At 35.7% G+C, this 13,105-nt stretch overlaps 1 protein-coding gene across 7 annotated transcripts in view; it reads right to left on the bottom strand.

Annotated features, from left to right (window-relative positions):
* Adgrg2 (adhesion G protein-coupled receptor G2) overlaps positions 1–13,105 on the bottom strand; it is a 111,022-nt gene that overhangs the window by 61,101 nt on the left and 36,816 nt on the right. For all 7 annotated transcript variants that reach the window (XM_046425850.2, XM_046425851.2, XM_058573084.1 and 4 more), the window contains one exon: positions 3,008–3,126. In XM_046425850.2, the coding sequence (XP_046281806.1) occupies positions 3,008–3,125 (118 nt within the window). In that variant the 5' untranslated portion in view covers position 3,126. The remainder of the gene's footprint in view (positions 1–3,007; positions 3,127–13,105) is intronic.

Here is a 13,105-nt window from a genome sequence, read left to right as displayed (position 1 = left end):
GCATCATTCATGAACTCTACCACTTCCTAACCAATAAGATCACTGGGGGGACATTTACTTATCAATAATGTGGGGACACAAGATTTTTGCCCTGCCGATCAGACAATGATATTTTAATGTTCCAAGGAGATGATGTGTGTGACCATAGTTATGTGGATGTTGCATGGCCACAAGAGAATTTATATACCATGAATATCAGGAGGCATTTTCTCTCCCTATTTATCTTCTACCAGTTCTATAAACTGGTTCTCAAAGTGTGGTCCCTAGACCAGTTGCATCAGCATCACCTGGGAGTTTATTAGAGATGTAAATTCTCAGATCCCACCCCAGACCTTCTAAGTCACAAACCCTGGGACAAGGGCTCAGTGATATATGTTTCAACAACCCTGATTGTGTGGTTCTGAGCACAAAATCTAGAGTTGGGTTCAAATCCCAGTTCTGTTACTTCCCAGGGCTAACAACCCTAGGCAAGTTACTTATCTCTCTGAGCCTCAGCTTCCTGTTCTGAAAAAAACAGGCAAGACTAGGATCAGATCTGGTTGAAAAAATTAGGAAAGTGGGTTAGTGCAAAGCAGGGATCTGGCACATTGTAATCCTTAGTACACACTGAATTTTTATTTTTTTATTTTATTTTTTTAAAGCGTATGGCTTCTTGACAACATGCCCTTGTGCCTACTTTGTAAAAGATTGCCCATTGTGCTTTAGCTTGCTGGAAAGTTTTCCATTTAATTTGCTTGCAAGTATGTATATTGGTACATGTGTTTTGTTTATTTATGTTGCTACAGTTTGCAGCCAGTAGATTTTTGTTTTATCCAACAAAGGTTCTTTGGTCCTACCACCTTCTTCTGAATAAGAAACATATTTACCTGTCTTAAATAATGTCTTTTTTTGGGGGGGAGGGCACCAGGGATTGAACCCAGAGGTGCTTAGCCACATCCCCAGCCCTTTTTATATTTTATTTAGAGACAAGGTCTCACTAAGTTGCTGACGCTGGCTTTGAACTTGCAATCCTCCTGCCTCAGCCTCCTGAGCCACTGGGATTACAGGGATGAGCCACCACACTGGCTAATAGTGTCTTCTTAAATAACATTCATTTCCTAATCTTACTCCTAATGAGTATTCTTTTCCTTTTCTTTTTTTTTTTTTTGTGGTTCTGGAAATTGAACTCAGGGTCTTATGCATGTGAGGCAAGCACTCTACCAGCTGAGCTATATCCTCAGCCCCCTAATGAATATTCTTTATATTTGCATAGCCCAGTGTTCTTTTGGCAGTATACCCACAGAAATCACAGCCCTATTGCTGGCCTTTATGCAGCCTTAAGTTGCTGAGGTTGGCCTTGAATTTGTAATCTTTGTCTCAAAACAAAAAATAAAGGGGGTGAGGGATTGTGACTCAGTGGTAGAGTGTCCCTGGGTTCAATACCCAGTACCACAAATAAAATAGAATAAATGTCAGAAATAAATGCTAATACATTTGGTCAATTGACTTCGGACAAAGACACCAATACCATTCGAAAGGAAAAGACAGTCTTTTTAACATATGGTGCTGGGAAAACTGGATATCCAAAGGAACAAGAATGAAATTGGATTCTTACATCATATATAAAATTTAACTCTAAATAGATCAAGGGACCAAAATGCAAGAACTAAGGTCTTAGAAGAAAATGGGAAAATCTTCCTGACATTGGATTTGGCAATGATTTTTTTAGGTATGACACCAACCTATAAACAATCAAAGTAAAAATAGATACAATGGACTTTATCAAAATTAAACACTTTTTCAAGACATGGTGGTTCACACCTATAATCCCAGTGACTTGCAAGGCTTAGGCAGGAGAATAGCAAGTTCAAGGCCAGCCAAGGCAATTTAGAGACCCTGTCTCAAAATAAAAAATAAAAAGAGTTGGGGATGTACCTTAATGGTAAAGTGCCCCTGGGTTCAATCCCTGGTACCACAAAAAAGAAATAAAACCAAAACTTTTATCCATGAAATTATACTATAAGAAAGTGACAAAATGCTCCACAGAATAGGAGAAAATATTTGCCAAACATATATCCTACACAGGATTTAATATGTAGAGTATATAAATAACTCCTAAAAGGCAACAACAACAACAATAACCCAATTAAAAAGTGAGCAAAAGTCTTAAACAGCTAATTCTCCAAAGGTATACAAATAGCCAATAAGCACATGAAAAGATGCTGACATCACTGATCACTAAGGAAAAGCAAATCAAAACCACAATGAGATGCTACTTCATACCTATCATCAAAACAAAAGAAAATAGTGTTGCCAAGGATGTGGAGAAACTAGAATCCTTGTGCTTCATTTATGGGAAAGTTAAATGGCACAGCCACTGTGAAAGAGATTGGCAGTTTCTCAAAAAGTAAACAGAGAATTACCATATGACCCTGCAAGTCTACTCCTAGGTAAATACCCCAAAGAACTGAAAGCAGGGACTCAAATAGTTACTTATATACCCATCTTCATAGCAGCATTGTTCACAATAGCCAAAAGATGGAAACAACCCAAATGTTCATCAATGTATGAATGGATAAGTAAGTTGTGGCACATACACTCAATGGGATATTATTCAACTTTAAAAAGGAATGAAATTCTGTTGAATAAGCTAAAACATAGATGAACCTTGAAAACATTATGCCAACTGAAGTAAATTGAACAGAAAAGGATAAATATTACTATATTTTTACTTATGAAGTACCCAGAATAGGCAAATTCATAGAAACAAAAAGAATAGAGATTGGGGGATGTGGAGTTACTGTTTAATAGTGAAATGTTCCAGGAATGGATATTGGTGATGTCTGCACAAAATCATGATTGTACTTAAAGCCAATAACTGTACACTTAGAAATGGTTAAAATGGTAAATTTCATGTCGTGTATATTTTACCATAGTGAAAAAATGATCTTAAATAACAACAACCCCCCCACACACACACACACACAAATAAACAGAGAAAAAAAGAAAAGAAAAACAGACACCTTACCTTCCAGGGATGTAACCAGAACAACATGAAGACAAATGATGACAAGGAATATCTTGAATGTCAGTAAAACTTCTTCAGGTCTGCCAACATGACCACACTGCCCACCAGAGAAAAACATCCTGAAATAAAAGAAGGGGGACAACAGATTGTCACAGCTGCCATAATCACAACACAGCAATACCCAAAAGGTCATTCCTCAACCAAGGCAACCTGCCAGGCTGATTCCTTTTAGTACTATGAGTCCAGAAAATCAGCAATGCCAGGTGAGCACCAGCCATTAAAAAGCAAAGCCCATGTTTTGATTAAGGGAAAGTCACAAAGTAGGACATTATATTCAAAATGATTAAGCAAAGCCCATGTTTTGATTAAGGGAAAGTCACAAAGTAGGACATTATATTCAAAATGATTAGCAAGGTAGTCCATGAAGATCTATGGAAAATACCAACACGGGGGCTGGGGTTGTGGCTCAATGGCAGAACACTTGCCTAGCATGTGTGAGGCACTGGGTTCGATCCTCAGAACCACATGTAAATAAATTAAAAAGGCACATCAACAACTAAAAATTATTTAAAAAAAAAGAAAAGAAAATACCAACACATTCAAAATATCAGAAGAAATTTAAAACCAAAATGGTATGTATATAATTATTACCACCATATAAAGGCTGGTTGAGATTATACTAAGAATCAGAAGGATTCACAGAATCTTCTAAATAATCTACCCTACTTATGTCTTATACTGTAAAAGGCCAGGTACTTTGTGTTTCCTCTTTATTGCATCTTATTGTCACTGCTTGCATTTTTAGTAGTCCATGAGTCAAACTTTTTTAAAAAACAAAGTTTATATCAGAATTGAATTTAAAGGCTTCACTTACCATTCACTTATTTGTTCATTCAATGAATCTACTGAGAGTCGACATGTACCAGATGAGATGTGAGGACTGAACAGGGTAACTAGAAGAATTACATGTAGTGGAGGTGGGGCACTGCAAATGCTAAGACTACTTCTATTCTGCTCAGGTGGAGGAGTTGACCAACAAAACCCATGATAGGCAGGCAGCACCTGTCATGCCATGGAAGCTGGCGTGGATGCTCAGGGAGGAAGAAGCCAGCTGGGAAAATGCAATGCACTCTTCAGCTCAGGCACAAGCAGGGAGGCAGTTAGAGCCCAATGAACACACTCCCACACAGCCAGAAGGGAAGGGGCTGCAACAGACCAGGCTGTGTTTTTGGCGACCCTACTGGCCAAGAGTACCCATCAATCCAGCCACCAAGGCAGCTTCTGCAAGCCTGAGGCAGAGTGTGCATACACAGTGGTGAAGACTAAAGAGCATGAGTGGAAAGGATCCAGCTCTGCCACATAACGTGAATGACTCTAGGCAAGTAATTTCCAAGGGTCAAATTACCCATTTAGCAAATTGTGATAACAGCATCAACATTATAGTATTGCTGTGATGAGTGTTATGGTTTAGATATTAGGTGTCCCCAAAAAGCTCATGTGTGAGACAATGAAAGAAAATTTAGAGGGAAAATGATTGGGTTATAAGACCCTTAATCATAGGAATCTCTCTCTCTCTCTCTCTCTCTCTTTTCCTGGTGTTATGTTCTTAGCTGCTTTGCTTCACCATATCCTTCCTCCATGATGCTCTGCTTCACCTTGGGCCTAGAGCAATGGAGTCGTCCATCTATGGACCTTTGAAACTGTGAGCCCTAAATAAACTTTTCTTCTCTAAAATTGTTCTTGTCAGGTCTTTTGGTGACAGCAACAAGAAAGCTGACTAAAACAATGAGTAAAGGAAAGATCTTTGCACAGTGGCTGGCATTGTGAATGCCCTATAAATGTTAGCTATATTCTTCATTCATTCATTCATTCAGCAAATCTTTATTTTGCACCCAGCATGTGCAGGGTCATGTAGCACAAGGATTAAGGTGATGAGGGCAGGGAAAGAGGGGGATAAATAAACTACAGTTTCTCGTTTCAAGGTAAAGCTGGAACTCTTTGAGACTCTTGTCATTTAGTAGCCATAACCAGTACTGGGAGAGTGATTCTTTCCTTGACATGGCATGATAACATTTTAGACCAGGAGGTGAATCCTTCTCCTTCAAAAGAGGATTTGCATTTTTAAAATTAATAAATTGTATTATATATTAATACAATGTGTTAATAAATTATAAAATGCCTCTCATTTGTTTCTTCTCTTGAGCATTTTTATCCTCTGTTTATAATGGCATATTATTGATCTTCTCAAATGAGTCTCTCAAATGAGAATGTCAATACAGTTTGCAAAGATGTATCAGTCTGTCTGAAGGAAAAATGTGTTTGCTACAGCTACACACAACAATATTGATGAGTCTCAGATGTATAATGTCAGCCAAGGAAACCTCACATAAAAGAATGCATAATGTACCATGATTCCATTCATATGCGAAACAAAAGCAGACAAAACTAATCAATAGGGAAGTCAGGAGCGCAGTTATCCTTGGAAGGAAGAGGGTAGTAATAATCATAAAAGTGGACATAAGGAGAGAGGACTTATGAGGTACAGATAATATTCTGTGTGCTGGTTAGATGGGCATGTTCAGTTTGTAAAATTCAATGAATTAGACATTATATGTATATCTAAGGAAGTTCCAACTGAAAGTTTGGAAATAAATATGTTTTTAAAGTTTCTGAACCCTGTTCCACCTCTAAAAGCACTGCTCTTTTAAAAGGTAATTATTTAGTGAACTAAAATGCTACAAAAACTCTGTCCTATGCAAATGCCTTAGGCTCTAGTCTGTCTAGAATTGGTAGAGTTGACTTAGAAGATTTAACGCACATGTATCTAAGTTCATCTCTAGGAAGAATATAAGAGCAGTTTATTCTGGAATGGAACTCAGAATCCACCTAGCCTCAAATCCTCATTCTACAGATGAACAAAGAGGCCCAGTATGCTCCTGAAGATGAGTCAAGGTCATTTGGCTATTTGGTGAGTCTCTATACTTTCTACCAGACCACAATACCAGCCTCCTGAGAATTTGTCTCCTTGTAAGTAAGTTTTGGGTCCATCAGATAAAATGAATCAACAAATTCAAAATTCTATTATACAATTTCAAAATTTCTACAAACTCATTCCTGACCTTTGCCAACTCTTAGGGCAGGGCTAAGTGGTATACAAGATATGGTCAAAGTTAAGTTAGTATACACAGTGACTGGTTATTATGTACTGTGACTTGGGCCTCTGATCAAAATAAACCATGCCTTTATACTGAAGAGGAAAGGTACTCAACTCCCAGGTGAGGGTAAGAAAAGCCAGAATGAAGAATGATCCCAGCAATCATCTTGAAAAGAGAATATGGATCAAGAACTTACTAGTTCCTGGGAGCCCCTGAAGAGACTGCTTTCATTGTCATGTCTGAACTATGTTTCCTCAAGGCTAAAAATATATTTGCTAATAGAAGTTTTATGGTATTTTAAATAATGTAGCTACTATTGACTTCTACATAAACTGAGAATGTCCTGCTAAGTCACAGGTCTCTGGGATCATTGATCAAAGAGAGATATCTATAGATTTTCAAATGCTTATATAAGTCATTTTTATTTTTTCAACTGGAATATTTCCTTGTGATGTAGGATTTTCCTTCCTTCTTTTATCATTGATTTCCAGTTTCATTCCATTATGATCAGATATGGTGCTTGGTATTATCTCCACATCTTTATATTTACTAAGAGTTGCCCTATGGCATAATATATGGTCTATCTTTGAGTAGGATCCATGTGCTGCTGAGAAGAACGTGTATCCACTTGATGATGTTTGATATATTCTATATATGTTGGTTAAGTCTAGGTTATTGATTGTGCTATTGAGTTCTATAGTTTCTTTATTCAGCTTTTGTCTAGAGGATCTGTCTAATGGCGAGAGCAGTGTGTTGAAGTCACCCATAATTATTGTGTTGTGGTCTATTTGACTCTTGAACTTGAGGAGAGTTTGTTTTATGAACATTGCAGCACCATTGTTTGGTGCATACAAATTGATAATTGTTATGTCTTGTTGGTGGATGGTTCCTTTTATGGAATATTTCCTCATCCTCTGGTATAATATAGGTTAGCTCATTATTATCTGGGTCATCAACAGAAATGACCTGAATAGCTATCAGTTCTCAGCAAAATTTTAAGGTATTAAGAATGACTAGTAAGATAGCATCAATTATAGAGAAAATAACTTGCTAGCATTTAACCAGTAAAATTTAGACCTTGACACTAGACAATCAACTCACTAAAAATGAGCCCAAATTCATCTTAGTCTAGGGCTTCCTTTAGGTTGTACCTTGATGTAAATGGCAACCTCTAGGGTTGCACAATGCATAAGCTACATGACTATATGCCATGCACCTGCTTAAACCACTCCAAGAAATTGTTCTATACCTCTTCAATTACATTAAACAGTACCACTGTCATATTTTTAAAATGTAACTCTTGGTACAACCTTTAATGACAATAAATGATAAATCTATCTTTATAAAGATATAGAATTATTAAAAATAAGAGTAAGATTTAAAAGAGGGCAAATAGCTTGATGCTATTGTAGGGCAGGTCTGGGTGAAGGTTAATCTCTGTTATCTCTGGTTAACTGCCATATTTGATTATATCATAGTTGCTATGATATATGCAATGATCAATATTTTTTAACCTAAGTAACAAGAGGTATAATTGTTCATTAAGTCTTCTAGAAATCTCTATGCCTTTGAGATATTTACATTGAGTCATTAGTGTTGGCTAACAAGACTAGAATATGAGGAAATTTTAAAAGGGAGGTACTAAGAGGTTCTCAGTGTGGACAAAGCAAGAACAAAAAGTGAAAAAGCAATCGATTTAGATTGTTCACCTGTCAAAGAAGTCAGGGAGTGGGGAAGAACCAAGGAAGCTGTGTGTAAAAGCACAATTAAATTTCTATTTGAATTCTGCTAAAAGACCTTGATATAGCAAATAAATCAGGAATAAAAACAGAAAAAATGTCTTTGGTGTTTTAGGAGTAACTTGGGTTAGGTTATTTAGATAAAACCTTTTGCTGAAGACAATTAAAAATCATTCATAAAAGATTAGAAGCATTTTCTTAACTATAGCAAAGAGCTGATGAGATAGAAAGGAATTGTCAGGCCAAAGTTGAAGATAAAGCTGAAAGCCAGGGAGATAACATGAGCAGTGATGCCACTTATACCTGAAGGTAGGGGCCCATGGGGAAAACTTGAGTTTCAGACATGAAATATCAGAGAAAAATTCAGAGGCATGGAGAAAATACATATTTAGATAGAATTCAAGGACTGACATATATTTGAATAAAATTCAAGGAGGAGAGGATGGGGAAGAGTTAATGTTTGAAATTATAATGACTAAATGACCCCAAACCAGTGAAAAACACCAATTCACAGGTTCAAGGAGCCCAAATAATCTCAATTACAATAAATAAATAAAAAGAGATCTATACCTAGAGATGTCATAGTGAAATTGAAAAAGAAAAAAACAAAAAAGAAAGAAATTGAAGAAAAAAGAAAGAAAATCCTGAAAGTAGAGAAACAAGACAGTTAACTTTCAAAGGAGCAACTGTTAGACTAACAGCTGTCTTCTCAGAAGCCACAATGAGAGCCAGAAAACAATGGAATATTATCTGCAATGTTGTAAGAGAAAATAACTGCTGACCTAGAATTCTACTCCCAGTGAAAATACTTTTCAAGAATGAGGGCAAAGTGAAGACATTTTCAGATAAAAAGAAAACTATGATGTTGTTTTCTACCTGCAAATCTTCATTGAAATTGATTCTAAAAGATGTATTCCGGTAGAAGATGTAAGATCTGAGATGCAAGAAGGAATAAAGAACAAAGATAGTGATTAGTATAGAGCCAGCCCACCCCTAACATTTGTAAGATACAGGTCAAGAGTTTAAAAAGAGGTACAGTTTGTTCTTCCTCTTTCACTAAGGCTGTATCAAATTGCAAGAGGCTTTGTACATGTGCGTGTGGTCATCAAAGCCCATATATCCAAACCCCCTCTCCTGCAAACACATACCCCTTGGTCATTCCTTGGGGTCTAGAGGTACATATACTTGCAGCATGGTTTGTGCAGGGGAAGAGGCCTGCTCAGGTCCTGGAAATAGGCTGAGAATGTTTTCATAGGGAATTCAAGGGTCCTAGGTTCCCACAGTATGACTTAGAAACAAGAGTTGGAGGAGGAAGGAGACAGGCTCCAGTCAGGCATGTCTTCTTGGTGCTACAGAGTTCTTACCCTTTGGGGGACAGGTGAAACTACAGAACAGCCAGAGAGAGGACCTCTAAATCATGATATACAACCCAGAGGCCCCAATTTCCCATATCTAAGAGTAGTACTATATAATGGTATATCCAAATGAATTTTTAACTATATAATAAACAGTAATAATAGTATCTTGCAGGGATTAGTGAAACATGATAAAATAAAAACATATGACAACTATATACATACACATATATACACACACATAAAATAAAGAAACTACATATATTAAAGAGATGAAAGCATAAAATTTAAAAATTAAAGTATTCCAAAGACTTTATATTACCCTAGAGGAACCTAAAGATGTTGAAAAGTTGAATAGCATGCTGGTTTTTTGTTTTTTGTTTTTGAGACTGGGTCTCACTATGTTACCCAGACTGGCCATAAACTCCTGGGCTCAAACAATTCTCCTGCTTCAGCCTTCAGAGTAGCTGGGACTACAGGTATATATGCCACCATGCCCAACTGTCAACATGTTATAATTGCTATAGTGGCTACTAAAGAATAGAAATGGGGAAGTATTAGGAACAATAGAACTTCCTAAGTGGTGTAGAGGGAAAAATGATTTTTAAAATATTCTGTCAATCTAAAAGAAGTCAAGAAAGGGGAAAAAATAAACAAAGAATGTTTAGAAAAAAATAGAAGATGAACACAAACACATCAATGATTCATTAAATATAAATGGACTAAATGATTCCATTAAAAGGCAAAGATTATCAGGCTAGAAAAAAGTACAAACTCCAATTATGTGCAATTTACAAGGACACAACTGGAACCTAATGATAAAGTTTGAAAGCAAAAGGATGCAAAAGATATGCCATGCCAATCAAGAGAAAAGTAATGTGTTATGGTTTGGATATGAAGTGGACTCCAAAAGCTCATGTGTGAGACAATGCAGGAATGTTCAGAGGTGAAATTAATAGATTATATTTTGATATTAATGAGTTAATCAGTGGATTAATCCACTTGATGGGTTAAAAACTTGAGTGGATTAATGTGAGGTAATTGTAGGGTATAGCTTGAGGAAGTAAGTAAATAAGACATGCCCTTGGGGATTATATTATCCCTGGCTCTTTGCACTCAAGCACTCTCTGCTTCCTGGCTATCATGACGAGAGCTTTCCTTTGCCATATCCTTCCATGATGACTTTCTGCCTCAATTTGGGCCCTAAGCTATAGAGTCCACCAACCATGGACTGAACCTCTGAGACCATGAGCCAAAATAAACTTTTTTTCCTCTAAGCTATTGTTGTCAGGTCTCTTGGTCAGTGACAAAAAGCTGACTAAAACAATGTATTTATAGTAATATTAAATTATATTTTAAAGCAAGAAACAGTACCTAAAAATAAAATGGTTCATTCATAAAAGATTTAATTCAGTAGGAAGACAGAAAAAATTTATATGTGAACTCAATAAAATAGCCACAATATACACAAAGCAACAATGAGAAAATACAGAAATAGAATAAGTTCACAACCATCTCTTTCAGCATTTGGTAAAAATCAAATAAAAAGTCATTAAGGATAAAGAATATTTTAATAATACATTTAATCAACTTGCTTAAAGACCATACATATAACCTCTCATTCAACAATTGCAGAGTGGTTTCAAGTGCACATGGAACATCTATGAAAAACAGGCCAAAGAAGTCTCAAAAACTTTTTATAGAATTAGAAAAAAGGAAAGGAGCATGTTCTCTGATCACAACACAATTAAGTTGTAATATCAAAAAGTTATCTTTGTTATTTAATAGATAATTTACAAGTCAAAGAAGAAGTCATAATGTATATTAGAAAGCATTTGATCTTATCAACAATAAAACACTATATATTAAAACATGTAGGATAGAGCTAAAGACAGAGGGATCTTCAATATTTTAGATAAACATACTAGAAAATGAGAAAGCTTAAAATTAATGAATTAAGGTCCTTTTCAAGAAGTTTGAAAAAGAACAGCAAAATAAACTCAAGAAGAAAGGTAATGATAAAAATAAAAGCCTAATGTAATGACACAGAAAAAAGACATAAAGGCTGTTAATAAATCCAAAGCTATTCTTTTGAAAAGACAATTCTGGCAAAAATAAGACACAGAGAATAGAGAGGGAGCTGAAGAAGGGAGAGAGAAAAAGAGAGAGAGAGAGAGAGAGAGCACAAATAACCAAGAGAAAGAATTTTAAAAAGCAACATAACGCAAATGCTATAAACATAAAAACAGATATAAAGTTCTTTAGGGCTAACTTTATTCAATAATTTGGAATATCTAGACAGAAATGGACATATTCCTAGGAGAAAAATGCAACTTACCAAGAAAGAATTAAGAAGAAAAAGTAAATTTAAATAGGACATATAGCCACTAAAAGTCTCAAAAATTTCCCACATAGAAAATTCTAGAATATGATGCTGGTGATTCTATCAAATATTTAAGAAACAATAATTCTAGTCTCACAAAAACTCAGAGAAGAGAAAAATAGAGCACATCTTAACTCATTTTTACCAGGCTAGCAAAACCCATGTCAAAAACCTAACAAGAAAAAGTTCTCACATTTTTATCATTATGTAAATCAAATGAGAGTATTTATAGGATTCTCTGGAATGCTCACAGAAGTGTCTAAGAGAAATTTCAAATCTTGTAAATTGAGGTAATCTGCATAGATATAGGGACAAAAGGAACCATTCTGAATTTTAGCAACAAAATTCTTTGAAGATAAGGTCACCATGAACTAAAGCCAGCATTGCCTAGTAAGAGAAATAACATCCCATATGCCAAAAAGAGAGAGAGAGAGAGAGAAAATGTCCTACAGATGACAGAAACTGGGTTAACTGGTAAGTGCTGAATATGAGCTCTAAAATGACAGTTTTGTGTACTATTTGTCATAGCACAAAGTGAAGTCAATGCTGAATTATATGGAATGACTGCAATATGAAGCTTTCACATCTCTAGAAGCAAATGGAAGGAAAATGATTTGTTTATTTTTTATAGTGCAAAATGATTGCTTAATAAGCCTTAAGTGCTTTCTAATGCAGAAAAAAGCTTTATGTGATAAAACAAGTGAATCAATATCAGACGTGCAAGATTAGAAATAAATTATGCACTTCAACATATAACCACAAAGCCTTGTTGAGAGGTGTTTTATGCTTTTAAAACTCCCTTGAACATCCTCAAATTTCTCCACTCTCCTACCTGAAGTCTACCATATTATTGATTGCTTATACATGAATTATCCAAGGCAAGATGAAAGCCTTACCCTTCAGGGTCTACCCCCAATGCTCATAGTAAGTATACACTATACACATGAATGAGCAGAATTGCAGTTTAAGAGCATGTGTGGTAGAGTCATCTGCCTGCCTTCAAATCTAAGCTCCTTAACCACTCACAGTATGACCTTGGGATGCTCCTTAATCTCTCTGGACCTTAAATTCTTCATCTGAAAAACATGGAGGTTATGATAGAACTATTTTCATAAGGTTCTACAGGGATTAAATGAAGTAATATAATGAATGTCTTAGTACACTCATCAAGTACTAGCTGTGATTATAAGCTCAATCAGAAGATAAGTTTATAGTATACTCCAATGCTATATGAACAGACTTTGGAGTCATTTCCTGCATTTATTCATCTAGTTTTTAAATATTTACATCAGTAAATTCTGTTATATGCAGGGGTATTATGCCAGGGACTACAGATACTGCAATAAACAAGAAAGATATCTCTTCTGTCTTTGAGAACTTATAGCCACTACTTAGATTCATCAGTCATTGGTATATCCAAATAAATAGTGATCTTTTAAAAAACCAAACTTAAAAGACACTTTTTC

Source organism: Marmota monax, unplaced genomic scaffold, assembly GCF_021218885.2.
Source record: "Marmota monax isolate L192 unplaced genomic scaffold, Marmota_monax_Labrador192_F-V1.1 WCK01_AAM20220418_F8-fsc00203, whole genome shotgun sequence".
Lineage (NCBI taxonomy): Eukaryota > Metazoa > Chordata > Mammalia > Rodentia > Sciuridae > Marmota > Marmota monax.
This window is presented reverse-complemented; position numbering and strand designations above follow the sequence as displayed.